Source organism: Passer domesticus, chromosome 4 (genome assembly GCF_036417665.1).
Source record: "Passer domesticus isolate bPasDom1 chromosome 4, bPasDom1.hap1, whole genome shotgun sequence".
Taxonomy (NCBI): domain Eukaryota; kingdom Metazoa; phylum Chordata; class Aves; order Passeriformes; family Passeridae; genus Passer; species Passer domesticus.
The window spans coordinates 80,096,048-80,117,081 of record NC_087477.1 but is presented as its reverse complement, the minus strand read 5'-3'; the positions used below and the strand labels follow the sequence as shown (position 1 = coordinate 80,117,081).

General features: G+C 37.3%; 1 protein-coding gene and 1 long non-coding RNA gene across 18 annotated transcripts in view; one reads left to right on the top strand and one right to left on the bottom strand.

The window, feature by feature from the left end:
• The window catches only part of CTNNA2 (catenin alpha 2), a 462,204-nt gene that overhangs the window by 433,008 nt on the left and 8,162 nt on the right, over positions 1 to 21,034 (top strand). For 10 of the 15 annotated variants that reach the window (XM_064419026.1, XM_064419024.1, XM_064419027.1 and 7 more), the window contains one exon: positions 12,590 to 12,733. The exons of 2 other annotated variants lie outside the window; for them this stretch is intronic. In XM_064419026.1, the coding sequence (XP_064275096.1) occupies positions 12,590 to 12,733 (144 nt within the window). Of the gene's footprint in view, positions 1 to 12,589; positions 12,734 to 13,580; positions 13,623 to 13,912; positions 13,946 to 14,249; positions 14,268 to 21,034 lie in introns of those variants that run through there. 3 more of the 15 variants (XM_064419030.1, XM_064419029.1, XM_064419028.1) reach the window with 3 other exon arrangements.
• On the bottom strand, positions 8 to 12,665 carry LOC135299692 (uncharacterized). 3 transcript variants are annotated; one of them, XR_010361644.1, is made up of 4 exons: positions 12,616 to 12,665; positions 8,153 to 8,214; positions 7,025 to 7,103; positions 8 to 2,780 (listed from the first exon to the last, which is right to left on the bottom strand). It is a non-coding gene; the product is annotated as an uncharacterized LOC135299692 (long non-coding RNA). The 3 variants fall into 3 exon arrangements; XR_010361642.1 differs by having other exon boundaries at positions 8 to 2,057; positions 2,676 to 2,780; positions 7,025 to 8,214; positions 12,616 to 12,656; XR_010361641.1 differs by having other exon boundaries at positions 7,025 to 8,214; positions 12,616 to 12,656.

Below are 21,034 nucleotides of genomic sequence, written 5' to 3'. Positions count from 1 at the left end.
TTTAGCCATTTGTTTCCCATGTAGCACTTAAAAGGGAGAATTTTTGATTGCAATAATGTGCAAAACAAAAATCCACTGATTCATAAGCAAGTTTTTTTGGTTTTGTTTTTGTTTTTTAATTCTATCACCATTATTCCAGGCCTTACAATAACTTATGTAGAGCAATTTGATTCTCCAAGTACCCTTTGTTTATACTAACCTTGCAGAATCTTCATTCTTCCAAAAGAAAAGTAATTTCATAGCCTAGAAAGTCATTGCCAAGCTGTAAATATTGTAATTATTTGGAGCTTTTGTATATTTGCTCATTATAAATTTTCTTTCCTTTGTTACTACTGGTAATTTCCTTCCTCTGTGCAGAAGCCAACTCTCTATGAAGTGCATATTGTTAAGATGGTGATGACTAATGGGATTCATTCACTCAGGTTCCAATGCACACTAGGTTTAGCAAAAGACTGGAAGGCCAGCAAAATACTTTAAATTCTAATGCATATGCTGTTTTCAAGTACTATTGCAAACACAGTGATTATATACTCTAATACCACACAGTTATTTCAGTTATGTTCAATGAACACTACAAACTTCTTACACACAACCTTTTGTAGAAATAAAGACAGGCAGCATTAATATTGTAAACAGTGAGTTTTTTTACATTTTTTAAATGTATTTTTTTTCCTTCTCCTTTGTTGGCCTTTGAGCCTCTGGGAGTATGCTAGAATCACAAAGAACTAATGACTGTTCTTTGTGATTTTTTTTTCTTTGACACTAGTTTAGCCCCATGACACTTTTGTTATCCTCTAACTCAAGTACAGACCATATGTATGTAAATTTGTAACATATTCCACTCTCCTGAGTGGTTTCAAAACAATAGTGATTTGTGAGACCCAAGATGCTGAAAACAAATTGTTTCCAAACATGGTTTTGAAAAAGCACCCTTTCATTGTTTAAGCCCAATCAAGTACGAAGATGATTAGGACAACAAACTTGTGCCCTTCATTCCATCCATGAGATTCCCCAGTGGCATCACTGGCCTTCCTCAAACATATCAGAAGTCACAGAAAGTGTTCTCAGTCACATAACATTTTTTTTTATTTTTGCAAAGCCCTATAGAAGGTCTTAAACATTGCCAGGCTTTCTTGGATCAGGCATTCTGAAGTCATATACACAATCCTAAAAGGAGCTGCTTAAAGGTTCCTGTATCTGTCCTGCAATTGGTCTTCACTTCTTGACGTATGTACGTATGTAATTTTAACACCTTGATCTTCCCACAGCAATGAAAAGATCCTCTTCCATTTTCCTGACACCAGCGGCGTGATCTGTCCTTGTATCACTGACAGCTATTCTGCATCGTAATTGCTATGATCTTTTCTTACCTCCTGCCATCTGGGTCCAGCCTTTCATACCCATCGACTTGTCATGTTCATCTCTCTCAAACAACTCCCCGAATCAGTGCTTCTCCTGGCTTGGCTTTTGTGGTTGTGTGTGTTTCTTTTTTCGAGTCTCTTTATTCAGTGTTTGTGGATGCTGAATAAGCCATTGTGAGCCTTGCGCATCTCCTCGTTCCTGGAACATCCCCATCCGTTGTGGAATTATAAGTGGCCAAACTGCTTGAGTTCATCATTCCAGTCTGGCATTGTTGGCACCCGCTGCTTCCCAGGCTCCATCACCATTGTGTTTCTGTTTGGTGGGGTTTTCACAGTCAGTTTCAAAGGCAAAATGAGCTTCAACCACAGAAAGTATTTGGGTCTGTTCCAAAGACTCGGTAAAACTGACCTAGAGAAAATGTGAAGATTGCCCAGCTTGCTTCTTCTGCTGGTGCTCTGAGCAGGAGGAGGTATAGTGAGTTGAGCTCCTGTGCATCCCTTTGTGAGAGCATTATCTTGTGATCTGACATGCCCCAGTCAGTGCAGAGCTTTCCTGACAGTGTTTTCTGAGCTGTTGATCTTCAGGGTGCTGGGTACTGTATGCTCCTTTGCTATCCAGAGGTCTGGTATACAAGTGCACATCCACATCTGCTTGTCTACTTGCTGCTTCTGCTTCCATCTTCTTCTTCATTCTCTCTTGGATAGCCAATTACAAATAAACAGTATTTTATTTATACTAAAATGAAATACCATTATTTGGCAACTTGCATACAGTACAATGTTAGAAGTATTATAGAAATCCAGAACTCAAGCTTCCCAACCTATGAGTACAGAAGTAAGTTTCTGTAATTGTGGTATATTGAAGTGTTTTGATGTAAATATCAAGCACCATGACAATTATTACAATATATTAATTTACTACTGTGTTTACAAAGAACCATGAGACAATTCAGTGATCCAAAAGATGACTTGCAATTCAGAACTATTATGGGGATTAGGATCTCTGCTTAATTTTTTTCATTATTAAGAATATTAATCAATATTTAGAAATGAAATGAATGTATGCATATGTATGTTTGAATCTTTGTGTGGGTGTATGCATATTTATATATAAAGGAAAGAGACATAAAACCAATTAAAAGCTAAAAGACAGATGAAAGCCACCCCACAGTTCTTACAGTTTTGTTAGAGAAAAATATGTTGCAACAACTCCAGAAATACTGTGTACATAACATTTAATGTGCCGTATGTCTTTTGATGAAACTTCTTTTTCTTTTTTCTCTGTCCGAGATTCAGTAGTTCAGTATGGTTTACCTCTGAAAATAAGCATAAAGCTGATCTTGTTTGCTTTTTTCCTCTATAGATTGGTATGATTCTAGCATAGCATATGAAGGGTCCTTTTTGGCATCAGTGACTTTGCTGCAAATAGGAAAACAGATGAAAAAGTAAGAAAATGTCACTGTCCTGAACTGTAAATTATTTCAGTAAAGAACCCACTGTTGTTTTTCTTTTTTTTTCTCCCATTCCTTTTCCCCTCTGCTCCTTTTCCTCCTTTGATCTTTCCTAATAAACTCCCTCCATGCAGATAGCAGAATTATTTTTATCAGTTGAGTAAGACCTGGCAATTGGGAGTTAGCACACATCAACTAATTCCACATTAATATTAAGAGTGCAAGGACAATTTAGACTGTCTTTTGGCTCAGCCCTTTATTTTCCAAGGTGAGACTCTTAATTTCAATGGAGTTTTGAAAAGTAAAATAAAGAAAAACCCTGATACCAGTTCTTCAGTGAGGAGCCCTGGAAACCCAAAAAAAGATTGCAGGGAAGAAAATAAGCAAAAGTGGTGAGGAGGATGTTAGATAAAAGCAAAAAGAAATTAATATCAAAAATTAAAGCATATTTTAAAAATATTTTTAACTGTGTAGATGATAGCCATGGTCCTAATAAAACTTACTTTGACCTTGGTCCATAAACAGATACATGTTTCTGTAATTTTAGATTTCAATATTCAATTTCTAGTTCCCCTCTGAGAATAAACAACCTCCTTTAATGAAATTACAGAGTAAAAGCACTTGAAAATAATTTGCTTTGTCTCTTGCTTTGGTTTATTTAAGGTAATGCATATTTGCTTCATAATCACTTGCAGTATTGTATTGGAATGAATCCTCTGAGGTGCTGAGAGTACACTGCTCTCAGTGAAGTAAATCCCATTTACATATACTTAACTCTTGCTGATGGCCTTGCCTTTTTGTGGGAGCTACTTTTGTTCAGTAGAGTTGCTTTTAATGATGTTTCTTATTTGGATAAAAAAAAATCAGACTTCTAACTCTAGGGCTGCTTTATTTTTCTAGCATTCCTGTCTGCCTCTTGTTAGCAAGGGAATGACAATAAAACAAATCTTTATATTCATTTCCTATTCTAGAATAAATATCCACTTGTTCTGTTTACTTCTGCTCAGAAGCTGATCAGCTCATTTACCTAATATCCATTTAGGCTGTGAGCTTGCATTTTTTAAAGTTCTTTTTTATGTTAGTAGATCTGCCACAGTTTTTCCTCTAGGATTAGGTTGAGCAGAATTTTAAAAAATCCCTTATCCAAGGCAGCTCCTTATCATGTTCAGGTTTGATTTAGAGACCTACAGATAAAATCAGCTGTATTATCAGAAAATTTGCCAGAGTCTTAAACTTCTGAACCAGACAGATATGCAGTGTCATACAGAGTAGCAGCCACGTGCCTTTAACACCGTCTAAAAATATGGAATTAATAGGTAAAACACACTCCAAACATACACTTTACCTGGATCCAGTTCCCAGTTATTTTCCAAGTGCTATTTATCTTAACATAATAGGCTAAGCTGAGATACCCAGAGAAGGATTCCTATATTCTGTTGAAGATACAAGACAGCGTAAGTAAGATTGTGAGTTTATCAAGGAGTTATTTTCTTGGTGAGTTTAAATGAGGAATTCAGCAGGAACAGGAAGAGGAAAGGGCTGGAGCCATCCCATTAGTTTTGGGTGGGACATGATGAAAATTGATATAACACCTGGATTGGGAGGGTGGATGCATAAAAGGATGAACAAATACAGATATCCTGCAAAATAATTACATGCTTATTTGTGATCAGTGATAAGAGTAAGGTAACCAGAAAGAGCCAGTCCTCATCAAATATGGATCAGCCTCATTATTTATCAGAGAAAAACAGTGAGCATCCAGCAGTTATTTCAGATGAGCTCATCAGCAGTTTTCCTATCAATTCTGCTTATGTGTCTTACATCTAATAAAAATGGCTTAAATATCCTACTTTTCTTTTAATTAAGGCTGAATCACTCTACCTCACACTGTAAAAAGAAGTTGGTATCATGTGGGCAGTAAAGTATCAAGTTACTCCATATTAATTCTATAGACTCAAAGAAAAAATCAGGTAGTTTGAGGTTCACCTGTTATTAAAAGTGATCAAGGCCATCTTTCACTGAATTTGGATGAAGAGCAGTTACTTAAGAGCCGCTGATGGAGTGTTTCATTTCCCTGAAACAGAAAGCCTTACTGGGTGTTTTCCTTTTTTTTTAAAGTTGGCAATCAGAGAGAACTTTTGCATTTAAAATGCTTAAGAGAATGGAAAAAGTGTTGATTTGGAGTTTGGTAAAGAGAGCAATTTCATTCTCCTGAACCAGGCAAGAACTGAGGATTATGTGAAAGGTTCCTGAAGGGAGAGGTGGTAAATTGACAAAACTGTTGGGTTCCTTCTCATCAAGATTCTCAGGAGTGCAAAAAGGTTACTCAGCTAGTGACAAAATGAGTTTTGCTATAAATTTATAATAGAAATGGAACAACTGGCTCACATATCCTTGTCTCTAACCTGTAGAAAACTGGATAGGGAGCTGGCTGATTGGTCACACTCCAAGAGTTGTAGTGAAGGGCTCACTGTCCAAGTGGACACCAGGGATGATTGTGTTCCTCAGGGGTGGGACTGGCACTGTTTACCATCTTTGTCACTGACATGGGCTGTGGGATCAAGTGCACCCTCAGCACGTGTTTTGTGACAGCTCTGAGCTGTGTGGTGCCACTGGCATGCTGGAGGGGAGGGAATCATCCAGAGGGGCCTGGATAGGCTGGAGGGGTGGGTTTGTAAGGACCTCATGAAGTTCAGCAAGGTCAAGTGCAGGGTCCTGCAGCTGGGTCAGGGCAATCCCTGACACAAACACAGGCTGGGAGGACAATGGACTGAGAGCAGACCTGAGAAGAAGAAGAGCTTGGGGGTGTTGGTTGATGAAAAAGCTCCACATGACCCAGCAATGTGCACTGGCAGCCCAGAAACCACACATTCCCTGAGCTGCATCCAAAGCACCATGGGCAGCAGGGGAGGGAGGGGATTCTCCCCAGCTCCCAGGCAACCAGCCACAGTATAAGAGGACACAATCTTAAACTGGGCTAGAGGAGGTTTAGTTTGGACATTAGGAGGGACATCTTCATAGAAAAGGTGATTAGACATTGGAATGGGCTGCCGAGGGAGGTGGTGGAGTCACAGTCCCTGGAGGTGTTTAAGGAGAGACTGGACAAGGCACTCAGTGCCATGGTGGTGCTGGGTCATAGGATGGACTCAACGAGCTCAGAGGTCTTTTCCAACCTAGTTAATCCTGTGATTCTGTGGAAGCAGAGGGTAAAGAACAGCATTTAGGAAATACTAAGGAAGTAAGCCAAAGAAATAGGAGATATGAAATGTTCAGGGGAAGAAAGCCAAACTCAAAGCAAGATAGGAGTATGAAATCAAAGAACTGCAGTGTTGGGAAAAGACTGAGATAAAGTCAGGACCATAAAGTTGGTTAATTCCACAATAATCTCTACTTTCCTAATACAGCAAGCAGGGAGAGAAAATAAAAATCTCAGGTTCTTTATTTTGACATTGTGAAAAGACAGCTTCCAGGACAGGAAGGCTGGGGCTGGGTTGTGAAAGTGAAACCATGATCTACACAGTGTATACAAGTAGCTCATGTCATCTCATTTGGGAGACATAACAGACATGAAAAATACAGAAAGATGTTGTAGCTGGACATTTTGAGTTGGAGATATATTTAAGTACCCTCTGCATAAGTGTTTGAATGTATGCAGATAGACTGATACGCGTGAGAGTGAAAAACAGCCATAGTAAGTGCACTCAGTTCCAAATTATATGGCTATGTGAAGCATATATACTTATACAGGTTTGGATAAACCTTTAACTGGAACAAAATTGTTTGAACTGACTAATTTAGGAGTCTCCAACTCCTGCTGGCACAGAATGTCCGTCAGTGCACTGTCCATGAAGGGACTACCTGATGATGTGGTAACATAAAAAAATTATCATCCTGACACTGAGTCAATTTACTACTCCTAAAGGACAAAGGCACCAGTGAGTTATGCAGGTTAATCAAAATGAGTGCTGATAAAATCCCTCATGGTCATATATTCATTATATATGATGTATTTTACGGAAGCTCTGTCATAGGGCTTTCTCAAAGTTAAAATGGGGAAGAATTCCTAATTATCCTATGAAACATCTTAAAGATGAATAAAAAAAAAAATTAAAGAGGCAAATAGATATACCTGTAGTGGCTCTAAAGCTGTGTGCAAGACCTCTCCCAAATATTTGACAATAACAGGAATTTAGTTCATTATATGTAGCTTACCTGTTGCATCCCAGTAAAGGGAGCACAGACCAGGAGCTCAGAGGGTTTGTGCAGTTGGCTTCCTTGGAGAGATTCAAGCCTGGAGCAGACAGTGAAGCAGCTGAGAAGATCTAGTGTTGGTAATCAGCTCATTTCAAGTTAACAGTTATACAAGACTCCTCCAGAGATCTCTTTTAAGTGATGTTTTTACAGAGTTTTGATTCAGCCAAGTGAAAGATCCTGCAGGATCTTGTTCCTGTGGCAGGGAGTTCACAGGTTTTGCCTTTGTTAGAGGTGCTGGATTGGATGATAGGGCATACCCTGAGCTTTGGCATCAGGGGGATCATAACTGTGATCCACAGAAAAAGCTGTGCAGAAGCCTCTGGAAAGGGTAATCTATTTTTCTTAGTGTATTATTGTTCCATCAAAGAAGGTGGACGTGGCAGACAGAGTTTATGTAAGGAAAATAGAAGAGCAAAGCTCAAGACACAACTAAAAAATCCAACAAGAAAATATTTTTTGTGCAATAATCTCAGTTCTTTTGAAGCTCCATTTTTTTTTTTATAAGGCTATGTTTAGGGCTATGAAAATACCTCAATTTATATGAATGCATGTATAAACACACATAAATATGAAATTATATATCCTGCATAAACGGAAAGATGTTATCTAGAATTTAATTTGCAAAGCAAAATTACACTGCACTTGTCTTCATTATAATATATTCATGGAGACAAGAAGCACACACACTATCTATATGTCTGCATTCAGTAGGTTTAAATTTAGACAGGTCAGACTTTTATCCTTATTAAGAAGCATTTTGGCTTTGGGGACCGTGCTCTTGTGCTTTATCAAATGACTAATATTCAGGCATTTGTGAAGATTAAATTTGTTGAAGTTTCTCATTAGAACAATTTTCTGTAAAGAAAAGCATTTCTGACACCAAACAATATGAAGCCATTTAATTCCTTGAAAACAATGTAAAATGCTACAGATTCAAGAATGAGGCTTGAAACAAATATGACCATAGACAAAGGTTAGAGAATTGAAGGAAATACTTGTTAGAGAATTGAAGGAAATATTGTATGTGCTTCATTACATACTGCATTTGCTTTAAAAGTAGTAGCCGCTCAAAAATTCAAGGTTCACCTGCTACAGTGGTTACAGCTTCACTTCAGCCTGTTTTTCTGTTCCAGGCCATGCTGAATGAGCTGGGAAGAAAATGGGAATTTAATGGCTTTGTGATACACAAATTACAGCAGCCCTACAATAATTAGCAGAACTCAAAGACCATTCTAACACACCCTAAGATATGGTCCCAAAGGACTGTTCCTGTAAGAATTACTATAAAGAAAGAGAGGACTTTGATACTATTTTATGTTCACTTGTTTCCCAGTCTTATTGCCTTTAGCAGAGATGGTTTGGGACCAAGCATCACCATTTTGTATTAAATAAGAATTCCTTTTCCCTGGGGCATTCTCAGTTGGCCTCCCTAATGCACAGCATAGATTTGCTAATAGGGTCATCCCAAGGCCATAAATGAAAATGAGGTTTGTTTCTTGCACATGGAATTACGGGGGGCTGAATTTCCATAATGACAGATTTAATTCACAATAGGAGATTTTGGATTGTGTTTCTTATACAGAAGTACATCTTGTAGCTCTTGCAATTATTAAACTCCTTGAGTTGGAAAGTGGTGACACTAAATCCCATTCTAATGTACTATCAGATGGTGCTTTTGCAGATATTAAAAGAATAACAGCTAAAGTTCAGACTCATCACTTATTTTGACTGTAATTGTGTTCCTTGACAACCAGAGTTGCAGGCGAGTAACACACACACAGATCTATTCACAGACAAGAAGATGTGCACCCAAGGGAAAACATCATCATGTTTTTCCAACCTGAGCAAAATCAACTGCAAACACTGAACAGAACCGTTTACAACAAAGTTTTTCATAAAATCCACAAAAGAGATGTGTTTCCATTAAATGAGGGAGGTCATAATGGCCTTTAGGAAGAGAGCTAACTGAGTGAGGAAGGTTAAAAGTAGCCTTCTGTCTTTAACCTCTGAAATATTTTCTTCCACACTTGGGACATATTATTATTAAAATTATTATTTATGTATCTCACAGAAGCAAAGGAAGTTCTGTTATCACATCTAATCTTACATGACTGATAAGCAGCTGTTCAAGAAAAAGGGTTTGTTTTGTATAATGTAATTAAGACATTGATATGAAGTCAAAGTAAAAACCTATCCAGTATCAGAAAAATCAATCCTAACCTCTTACTGTTAGATATTCTCAAAAGCTTTCTTTTAACATCAATTCTTTCTGATGCTAACTAATACATCATCAAAACCTTGTGAACTGGGTTACCAGGTAGTGTGTCTGGAAACTGAGATGATATATACAAGTACTGTGTGCTAAATCTCATCAAAGACCAAATTAGAATTCTGTTCAAACTGGATTAGAGCATCAATATCTGAGCCCAAAGACTGCAGAAACATTCATCCCCTTTTTATACCTGTGACTGGGTTCAACATTTCCATTGTCAAAAAGTTAGAGAAGTTACAGCTTTACTCAGTGTCAGGTGGGATGTTCCATATTTCATCATTCCTTAACTATGACAGATAATGTACAAAAAGAATTTTCCCACTTATCCATCATGCTGATGCCCTAGAGCAGCTGGCCCTCTGTGGATCAGAGTTGTGTCTGTGTAAAGCTCTCAGGCTTTTATGATATGTGTCACTTTGGCATTTTTACATGGCCTTTTCCAGATTTCGTTTCAATTTCTTACAATCCATCCTTTTTTACCTTCTGTGTCTGCACCAGTCTGGAAGATGCTTCTGCAGGGCTGGTTCTCTGTGCTCAAACTCCTCAGAGAGCACCCAGCGGTACCTGTGTGGTGCCTCCCTTTCCCACCACGTGTTCATTCTTTTAAGCAAGAAAGAAACCCCACTGGGATTTTTTTTTTCATCAGATCTTTGAGGTCAGACTAAACATGGACCCCTACTTTAAGTTGATTTCTGGTGCCTGGGTGCAACTAACTAAATGAATTACTTGACCAGCATTTATATAGTTTTCTTATGCTGTTAGGCTTAACTTACATCCCTTAAGAAAATACTTGCTATTAAAGTCTTCATTTACTGACTCTGCATTTCCGTGCATTCATTTAATTAATCTTGTGTTCCTTGAATCATTTGGAAGATTTATGCATTTTCTTGGATATGTATACATTTTTAAAAATAATTTCATGAGATGTATTCTTTCTCTGCTTTTATTCAGTAATGTGTTTAGGTCTATGTGCACAGCTCTTAACTTTGCTCTTCACTTTATATTCTCTTTATCAACTACAGATCAAAACAAGATTTGAGATTTAAGTTGTACTAGCCCCAAAATACCATATGGGGTATAATCTGCCACCCAATCTATTGAAGATCTAATCAGTCTATCTGTTTATATCACCTTATCATGATGGAATTTTCCATATTTCTTCTCTTTTTACTGGAGAATGTCCTTGGCCATACTCAGTCTTCCAGGATTTAATTCTGCTATTCCCATATGTTTCATACCAATAAAAGGCAATTTAACTCTTTATTTCTCTAAACTCTCTCTTTACAAGATCTTAGAACTGCTGTTACATTTGTAATTTTTCTGATATTTAAGGTTATATCCTCTGAACATCCTTCTCTTCATCAGAAGGCCCAACCTCACATAGACTCCATCAGGACTGGTGGTCACAGGAGTTTGAAATATGTTCCTACTTTATTTGGCAAAAACAACTGTGGTGCAGTAGTCAAGCCATAGGTTACCTAAGTTATGAATTCACTGAATACTACTTGGTACTTTTTACCATAAAAGCCTTTAAAAATTGGATTTTCCTTTTCTCTTTATCAGGCCATAAGACATAAATATTAATAAGGAGTCAATGCAATACAGGGGACCAGAGGAGGTTTTCCTCCTGTCTGTCTTCAAACAGGCAAATAGTTTGTAATCAAGAGACTATGTACAGAGAAAACAGTTAAATTATGAACAGCACTCTCATCACTTAGCATTCCCCAGCTGCAGCCTAGTTTTGCATTGTGTTCCTGCAGTTACATCTCATCTCTAACAGCCACAATAACTCTTCATTTTGCCCACTGGGCACTCATTTTTGTTGAGTTTTTAATCCCATAAATGCACTGCTTTAAAGCAACATCTGCAGATACTGCAGGATAACCACGATGATAAAAGTTTTGAAGGTTAAGAAGGAAAATGCTTGACTGTGTTGTCAGGTGGAGTGACTGGTACTAGACATGAGTCACACACTTCCTTTTTTCAGTAAAGGAAAGGAGAGAAAAACAAAGAACGCACTGACAGAGCAGGGAATGCACATTAATCATTATTAAGACAGAAATACTAATCATTATTAGATTATAATTCACATGAACCTTGTAGCACTAAAAAGCCTGAGGGAAAGCATCAATATTAACTCCATGTGCTTATAATATGTACCCTCAAAAGACATTTAAGCAGTATTTATTTTTCCTCTTCCAAAAGGCAGGCTCTTACACTAGCAGTCTTTACTGGCACTGAATAAGTCCCCCATTCTCTAAGCAGTTTTATTTAATGGAGTTAGGTGTAGCAGCAGAAAAAAAATACACTCTTTTTTCAATTTTAGTCTACAGCTAAGTTATTAAGAAAATCCCAGCGCATAATATAAGCAATTATGTATACTCCCAAACCTGCTTTTCCAGAATTTGGATGATAAAAATACCATTTACAATAAAGTAGACTGAATATCCCATTTTAAGTCCTCCAGTATCAGTCCTTAGGATGTTGTTTGAAAAATAAAGTGTGCCTCAGCCTGTATGGCTGTCATTGTATAAAAATGTATATTTTTAAAAACATCACCTCTTTGCAATTTTATTGCTATTTTCTGGAACTTGAAAGTGTGCTCTGTAAATAAATGTATGCCCAGAATTTTTATACTTCCCTCACTTGTTCTTTCAGCACAGTTTGTCAGTTCTCATTTTCAATGCAAGAAAACCATAATTCTTTTCCTGCCCTCCCTCATGCAGTGGTGTAGGAGGCCCAACCCTCTGGATTACTCTACTCAAGGGTCAATCCACAGGTGTGAATTGGATTTTTATCCCACAGGAGGAAACACAAGTGTAATTCCTGTTGCAATCCCTGAAATTTTAGCTGCATGCAGTGTGGATGTTTTTGTGCAGTTTGGCTGTACAAAACCACACATAGAGTCACTTGGGAACCTATCGACCAAATTCATGCCCGATATGATGTCAGCCAGCGTTTAATTGGGATTGAGCTTTCTCTCCTCTCTGGTTGTCATCAAAAGGTGCCAAAAATGTTCCCCTTTTGAATCAGCAAGCCCTGTGGGGCTGGCAGGCTGGCCCTGTGCTGTGGGAAGGAGTGAGAGGAACCCCCAGCCAGTGGGGTTACTCATCGTGGAGGAGGCCCTGTGTCCTTGGCCAAGCATAGCTCCTTCAGCACACGTTCCCCTCTCTCCTCACTCTACGCTACGGCACAGATATTTCTCTTGCTCTCTCTCTCACTATCTCTTTTCTGTATCTCTCGGAAATCAGACTGGAGTTCAGAGCACTTTCACTACCTTTTATGAGGTAGAGTGTGATGTCATAGATGGGGGCAGGGCTAGTCAACTTTCCACCCACCCACCCACCTGTGCTGAGGGAGCTACGCTTGAGACTGGAAGCGGTGACTCCTCAACGGTGAGTAACCTCCTGTCTCATCTTTGTCTTTACAGGTCTGGGGGTGGAGGGAATGCACATGAGAATGGGGGATTTTTTTAATAGTTTCTCTTTCCTTTTTTTTTTTTTTTTGTTTTAATTAACCATAGTACTCACAGAGTTAATTGCATGTGTTGTCTCAGTCACCTGTGGAGAGGAGTTTCCTCCCTGTCCAGAAATCCCAGAGTTAAATTCACCTGCAAAGCCATTGTGGTCCATTGGCTGATGGTTAAACTGATCCATCAATATTTATCTTGTCCTGTGTAAAGGCAGGCTCTGGTCCCCTTGAACTCAGTTGCTGAACTTCCATTAATTTAATTACAGTATTTAATTACAGTGCTGGGCCATAATTTTCCTGAAGCTCTTTATGATTAAAGATAGATGGTGTTATTTATATATTTATCATTATTAACTGTGGGTAATGGCTGTTTATATGGGACAGGATTTCTTTTTTTATATATTCTCTATTACTGTTTTTATTCACCTTTTCCAGAATATTTATGAAGCTGCGTAATGACAATAAGCCATTTTATAAGACCTTTTTCATAGATGAAAAAAAACTCAAAGGTAAATTGTGGAAGACATAACATTAAGCAGAAAACCCAGAAGAGATGTAACTCAGACTTAGCCTTTGAAATTATAAATCAAAGCATTTGATTATTTTCTCTTTGATAAGAACTTGAGATGGACAGGGATGCTGCTGACTGAATGTCTTGGTGTGTTTTTTGTCTCACTACCTAAATGTTACAATTTTACTTTAAAGCATTGTCTTGTTACCTATTTCCCTTAGCCCCAAGTATTACTGCTTCACTGTTTTAATATCCCTCAGCATATTAAAAAAGACAAGATGGACTAAGAAGATCTTCCTTTCTTGTTCTGCCTCCTGGGTACCTATTAAAGCTGTCAAGATGTCAGAGCTCTCATACTAAAGGGCAGAAGAAGGATCATATGAAGATTTTGGGCCCTAGGGATACAGCAAATCTTGCTGTTCTTGTTCATTTAAAGCTCTTTACCAGCTTCGTGTGGGCTCTGGTCATATCCCAGTGGGAGGCACTAAAAGGCAGCACCATGTCCTGGATAAATCACAGGAAGAGAGTGCAGTCCCGGCCTTTTCAGCAGAGGGGGTTCATAGGCTGATTGATGAAGTGCTTCTATTTTCAGGTGACTGGGTGGCTGTGAGCAATTGGGTGAGGGTGCAGACCATTCCATCTTCTGGTCAGTGGCATTGCTGGGAATTGTCCATAGTGATGGATAGATATTCCTCCCTGATGACTCAGGGATGCTCTTTGTATCCAAGCACAGGGCATCTAAATGGAGTTCAGGGAAGGTGAGAGTCTTGTTTACAAAGCTATCTACCAAAACTTTCACTAAGGGTTTTTTTCCCTCCGTGTCAAAGAGAAAAATAATGACAAAGATTATAAAAATGTCTCCCTGACAGGCTTTTCTAGCTTTGAATAATGTGCACAAGGTGTTTTATTACTACTGTTTGTTCCTTTAGTAAACCAAAAAATGAAATCTTCAAATCTTCCTTTGCAAAGCCACGAACTTGCCTGGCAAATTTAGCTTCCCCAGCAAACTTTAATCTTTTCAGGAAAGGAAAAGAAAAAACAGGTTAGTCAATCTCTAATGTTTCACTGGGAAAACTTCATGGGAATTGCTGCTCTTAAAGATGATTTGAAGTTTGTTCTTTTCAGAGGCAAATGCTTGGAGGTAAAATTTAATTTAGATCCCAAGCACATCCTTTGCTGATGAGTTTATCAAATTGCCTTCTCACATAATTATTCTTGCATAATGCAGGAGACTTCAGTTTTTGCACAGAATTGATAAAAGACAAAGAGCAACTGTACAGTGCCCTAATCTCACTACAATGACACAAAAGCATTTTGGTGGCATAGAGAAACTCTTTTTAAGACTGGTGTAAGTATTGGGAAAAGAGAATCAGAAGTGGTGTCATCCAGGAAGGATGGTGAATTAGAGACAGTGATCAGCACTGAGGGGATATCATGGAACAGAGATGTCAGTGGATTACTTTGAATCCAGAAAAATTTGCATTCTAAAGTTGTCTGGTAAGATGAGCAAATTAGCAGTTGGCTGACTTCTGTATAGTGGGGAGTTTGTAGAGGGAAAGTTACTCCAAATTACATGAACTGTTGCAATAATTAACCTGAAATGTGTCTGTGCCAATTCTAATAACAGATTTTTGTCCAGGTAACCCCAGGCTGTGAGTTTGGCTGAATAGCTTAACATTGGGAGAATAAATAAAATAATGTTACATTTACTGAGCTAATTCCTCTGTTAAATTATTTTACTGGCAGCTATGATTAAAAAAAAAATAATAAAATGTCTAAAGTGCACATATTCCTACATTTACAGCTTTGGCTTAAATGTGTGTTCACTAAATTATGAAGTTTGTTTAATATTATTTACATGTACATTACATTAAATTAAAATGTTATAAGGCCTAGATTTCAGCTGATTTAATGTTTAATATGAAAACTTTTAAAGCAAATATCTGAGAAATTTCTTCCAATACATGCTAATTCAAATGAGTTAAATCTTCATAAATTATTAACAAACTGAAAGTAAATTTTTGATGCAGTATTCTTAAAAAATGTATACATGCAAGCACGTTGTGTATAATCATCTCAAAACAAACCAAATATATTAACTAGTCTATTTACACCTATATATTTAAGGAGATCAACATTTAGATGATTTATTCCTCAGTCATAATGGCAAAGGGTGAGCAATAGTTTAATAATGTAAGATCATCTACAGGGATCAAGCATTTTTTCCAGTATGACTAAAGCAGCTATGTGAAATTCCCAATTTTTCTCTGTTTGCCAGGCTGGTTTATCTTACAAGTTGAATTAAAACTTTGTGGGTTGGTTCTTACCTTCTTTTTCTCTGTGAGAAGTGAGGGAGAGCTGTGAAATGCTCCATCTGTTCCCAAACCATGTCAGCTGGCAAAGAGATGCTTCTCCCCCTGCCCTCTCTTACTGCAGTTTTGGGCTGGTTTAACACCATTGCCTCAACACAAACTGTGTGGATTTAATCTTGTTTAAGCAGAAGTCACAATGACAGTGCACAGCATTCTAGAGGACTCTTCACGTTGGTTTCACTTGCAGTCCTTTTAAACCTCGACCTCAGCTTGTTTGAATTTACAACACAAATTTACACACATTTACACTTGAACTTGGACTGCCTTAGCACTCTGGACTTTCTGGTCCTGGGACAGTTGCACTCAAAGACATTGAATATGATTCTCTTTAATCATAATCCTTTGGATTTTTATCAGTCCCATCTGAGTGTCTCAGAGCAAACACATGGTGTTCCCTGGTAAAACTGAAAGCAGAAATAAATATTGTCATTATTTCCTTTCTACAAATAATGCTGAGCCATGCTCAAGGCAGAAAGGATCTATAGAATCACAATGGGTTTCAAACACTAAATGCTTCTTCATGACTGTGGTGGTTTTGGTTTGGTAATTTAAGATTTTTTTAAATTGGAGATTTCTTAATTAATGTATTGATGAGTGTGGTGGGTTTTGTTGTTGGTTAATCACTTATGTATTTATTTCTTGTTGTGAGATAGGATTAGGAGAAACATAAAGTACATTTAAAATGTAAAAATGGTATAAAGAAAAATGTTATTAATAGTAACTAAAAGAAAAAGCAGTAAGAATTGAAATAATTTTTTAGAATACTTCTTTTTTATAAATTTTTTTCCTATTTATAATGTAAAGAAACAAAACTTAAAATTTTTAGTTTAGTATTTTTAAAACAGTATGGTACTGAAATACTCTGTTAATGTTCAATACCAGTGTTTCTCTGCCTTCCATTTGATATTCCAGTTTCCACTCTGGATGGCCAAATTAAAATAAAACCAAAACCAACCAACCAAAACCAATAAAACAACACCCAAAAAATCAAAATGAACCACAAATACTGGCATCCTCCCCCCCACCCCCCCCAAAAAAAAAACAACTGGAGAAAGACTTCACCCAAGTTAAGTATGGTTTGAAAAAGATAGAATTAGAAAGCAATCCTACAGTAACAGTGGGAGGCTGCCCCACTCAAGCTGTGCAAAAAGATGAGAGTAGGTCTCTGGTGTAATGGAAACTGATTATTTTATTATTCAGAAAGATTTTAATTGAATTATGAAGAGGTTTTTGCTCTCATCTCTATTGCTGTGTGAATAGTGACTCATCTAGCCAAGTGTAAACATCTGCATCTGGGATGTTCACTCCAGCCTTCCTTAATGTGGAACTCAAGAGCCATTTCCAGAGGGTAGAGATTCTTATTTCAGGTAGACACTGATAAATGCTTAGATTGGTAACACCTTAAAAAATACACAAGCATAAGCAGTTGAATTAAACTGTACAGAGTTAGAAAGTTTAGCCTTGGGCTTCTTTTGAGGGTTAATATTGGTATGGAAGTAAATTCAACTTTCTGTGAATTGAGCTGATGCCTAATTTTTTTTCCTGAACAGAAATTTTTAAATTGCTTATTAAGGAGCATTTATCTATGTAAATTTTCTGTCTTGATGCTCTGATCTCTTTAGGTTCTGGAGGTTGGAGAGATTTGTATGTCTTGTAGTTTGTGTGTTTTGCCCATTTGACCCTTTTGGGGACCAAAGGAGAATTAAGGAAAACAGTCACAAAAACATTCATTAAGTTGCTTGAATTCTTGGACCACTAGGTCAAATCCAAGGACAGTTAATTTTTCTTTGCAGATGTTGAGCACCTGCCTAGATTCACTGTAGTATTTTTAGGATTCTAATGCAATTTAGCATCTCTAAACTGAGTTTTAAAGGTGAAGTGCTCTGGCCCATCTCTGTAGAGAAAGAACCCATGAAAGATTTCGAGTGCTCTATGGTCTTCTTCAGCAAGCAGAAAAGGAATCTGGAATCTTTTGGTCCAGAACCTGGAATTAGGTAGGTTGAGTGCAGGATAAGACTTGCAGAAACAAAAACTCTGAACACTTTGACTTGGTCACCAAACACGCCAAATCAATGGATTTTAGGAACAGCCCTGATTTTCCTGCTTTCATTCCTAGAGAAATTGCTCAATGAGGCATCTGAAAAAATTCTGGGGGTTCAAGTAACACCAGCCATGTCTAATATTTAAATATTAATTTTTTAATAAGTTTATTAAATAAAAATTAAATAAAAATTAAATATTTAAATAATAATTAAAAGTTTGACTTTTTCTGATGCCAGCTAAGTGCATCAGTCAAGTCTGTGTCTATTCATGACTAATGTACACTATTTAAATAAGAACTGTATAAGAAAAGAGCTTCTGCAAATGCCTTTTTTTCACCACACTTTTGAAGTCTATACCTTTATCTCCTTTACATAAATTCTGGATTAGTGGTAAGATTTGGAGATGTGATTGAATTAATTTGTTTTGTGGAGGGATGGTTATCCTGAGGTGCAAAGTATTTGGATGTTATTGAGGATATCAGTACTACTGCATTTGTTACTCAGGGAAAATGCTACCTAAAGTACTGAACTGCAAAGGAAAAGAGACTCCAGGAAAATTTGTAATCCCTAACACAAGTATTTTCTGATGGGACTTGTACTGGACTTAAACAATTTCAGTGAGCTATTAAAAATTTGCCAAAATATTATAATTTTTTACTCCTTTTCTACAGTTTTTCAGGGGTTTTTTTCCAATTTGGATAGGACACTTGGCCTTTTAGCAGTGAAAATGAGATTGCCAACATCATCTTCGCAGGTCATAGATACATTTGTATGTGTACAAAGAAGGCTCAGAGAAAATGTTGTTTACAGCTTCCTCTGAGGAGGGTCTGGAAGAACCAGACCCAGACCTGGCAGAGTTGCATTGACATAAGGACATGGGAAAAGCAGTAAAAACAAAGTTTTCACGTGGGAAATACCAATTAAATATAAGGTAAAAATGTTTCAACTAAATGGTAGTGAAATTCAAGTGCAGGGTGGAGTTCTCTAGCCCAGAGATGTGAAATTTTCCATCCTTAGACATACCCGAATTTCAGCAAAATCCAGAACAACCTAATCTAATTCAAATTTTCAACAGGACATTGCACTAGATGGCCTCAAAAGGTTCTTTTCATCCTTAAAGAATATTTGCATAATAAAACATGAGTAATAAAAATGAGTCCTTAGAATTCAGAGCGAGATTTTATTCATTCCAATTTATTCTCAATTTGCTGTCATCCTTACTTGTTCTTTCCCTGTGAATTGCAACAGCCTTTACAAATGTTTTTTGTTTTGTTCTGGTTTCATTGGCTTGCACTAAGTAAGAACAGGTAATTACTACCTGTTTTAATGGTTTTTAATGACATTTAGTGTTAGCTAAAGTTAAAAATGTAATGAACAGATGCATTTACAAATTGTTTGTTCAGTAATTGACCAGGGAAAAAAAATCCTTCTAATAGGGAGCTCTCGTTACTTACTGAATGTTGTTTAACCATTGATTGAGTTGGCCAAATAAATAGAACAGTTACTAATGAATAATTTATTTGGAATAAAATTGCAGAATTTCCATTAAAATTCTTTTGTTCTATATGATTAAGCCATCTCTGTCTGACTGAAATAGAGCTTCCACTTGAAGACTACGGTGGAGTTTTTTGGGATTTTTTTTCCTTTTTTATTTCATTGCACACTGTTGTAAAGTCCTGGAGAGTGCTCAGGGAATCAGAGAAAGGAATGTTTTCATTGATTGAGTTGATCAACACTGGAAGGACCCTCAGCTCCAAGGGAGTAAAATCTTTTTAGCACCTCAAAAATGATCAATATCTTGAATGGTCAAAGCTTTATCTGCTTCTACAAGACTTAAAATACACATGAACAACAGCAGGAAAACTTTAACAAGCAAGGAATAGTTGTCCTGGTATCATCCCTCATTCTACAACAAGATTTTATTTTGTTTTATTTATTCTGATTTGTTTGATGCATTGTTTCCGAGCCTTTTCCTGAGAAAACCAGTTGTGCCTGTGGAGCACTTATCTTCAAAGTGTCCCTGTGCTGGCCTGGCAAGCATGACTTTAGAGATAGGAAAGGAGCTGAAGGAGCAGATTTGCCTCAAAAACTGGCAGATCCTCACAGCTGAAGACGTGGAGATAAATCACATACAGATACCACTCTGACACTGGTACAAATTAAAAAAGAATTTTGGGAAATAGCACATTTTTCAGCATTGTAGTCTTAAGTCCTGCTTTGTGCTGCTTTTCATTTTGTTTTCTTTGAGACAAAATCAGGAGGAATAGCAGGAGATAACACATTTACCCTTGTAAAGCATAGAGTGTTTCTGTGCTTTATTGATTTTTTTGGTATCCAAAGTCTCCTGCATTTCGTCACTGAGTACAATTTCCAGCCAACCAGACATGATTTGGACTCATTTCAGGTAAGAGTGTTAGAAAGACATGATTTGGTTTTTTCTCTTCTTTTTATTGTACCTGTTCTCTAGATAAAGAACAAAAAGATTTGCTCCTAAAACTCAGACTGAAAGACCATTAGACTATTTTTGGCTTTTAAAATGTGTCTCTATCTTCAAATTATAAGTCAGAACTCCAGCTGGGAGCAGGGAGATTAGTAGCACAGATTAGTTAGAGATCATTTATTTCCTCTTTTTTTTCAGATTTAGCTGCAGTTGGATATGATAATGGAAATGTGTACTGATGTTTTTGACAGAGACCTGCCCTTGCTTTTCTGTGACCTCAGGTTCAGACCGTGTTGTGTCTTGGATAGATTTCAGGCATGTGAATCCCTGTGTAAATTAGTAAAAATTGCTTTTTTATTTGACTTGATACTGAGTTTTGACACACTTCCTACTCTAATTTTCTTCATGAATCCTTCTGGCAACATAAAAAAGTTTTAGTTGTAGTTGGAGTTTGCCTCTCCCATCAGATACAGTTTGGACTTCATCTTGCTGCAGATGTTTTATCTTGTTGAATATTAGGTTTAAATCAGACATACAAAATTCTGTTTCCTGTTAATCATCCAAAAACTCAGAGCAAATTCCATGGGGCAGAATGGTTTTGAAGTTGTAAGTGTGGTTATGCCAAGTTTGCTTCAGGTAGCGTTGGAATTGTGATGGCCGTTAGACAATGCTGCTCTTTGTCCAGGACATTCCACCCTTGGCATCATCCTCCAGACCTTCCTTCTGTACAGAATGAGGAGGATTTGGAAGAAAAATATTACAAGTCATCATGGCAGAAGACACGTTCCCTTTTTTCTCAGTTGTGGGTTGATGTAGAAAGTGTTTCTTTTCTACATTCAACCTTAGCAAAGAAAACATGT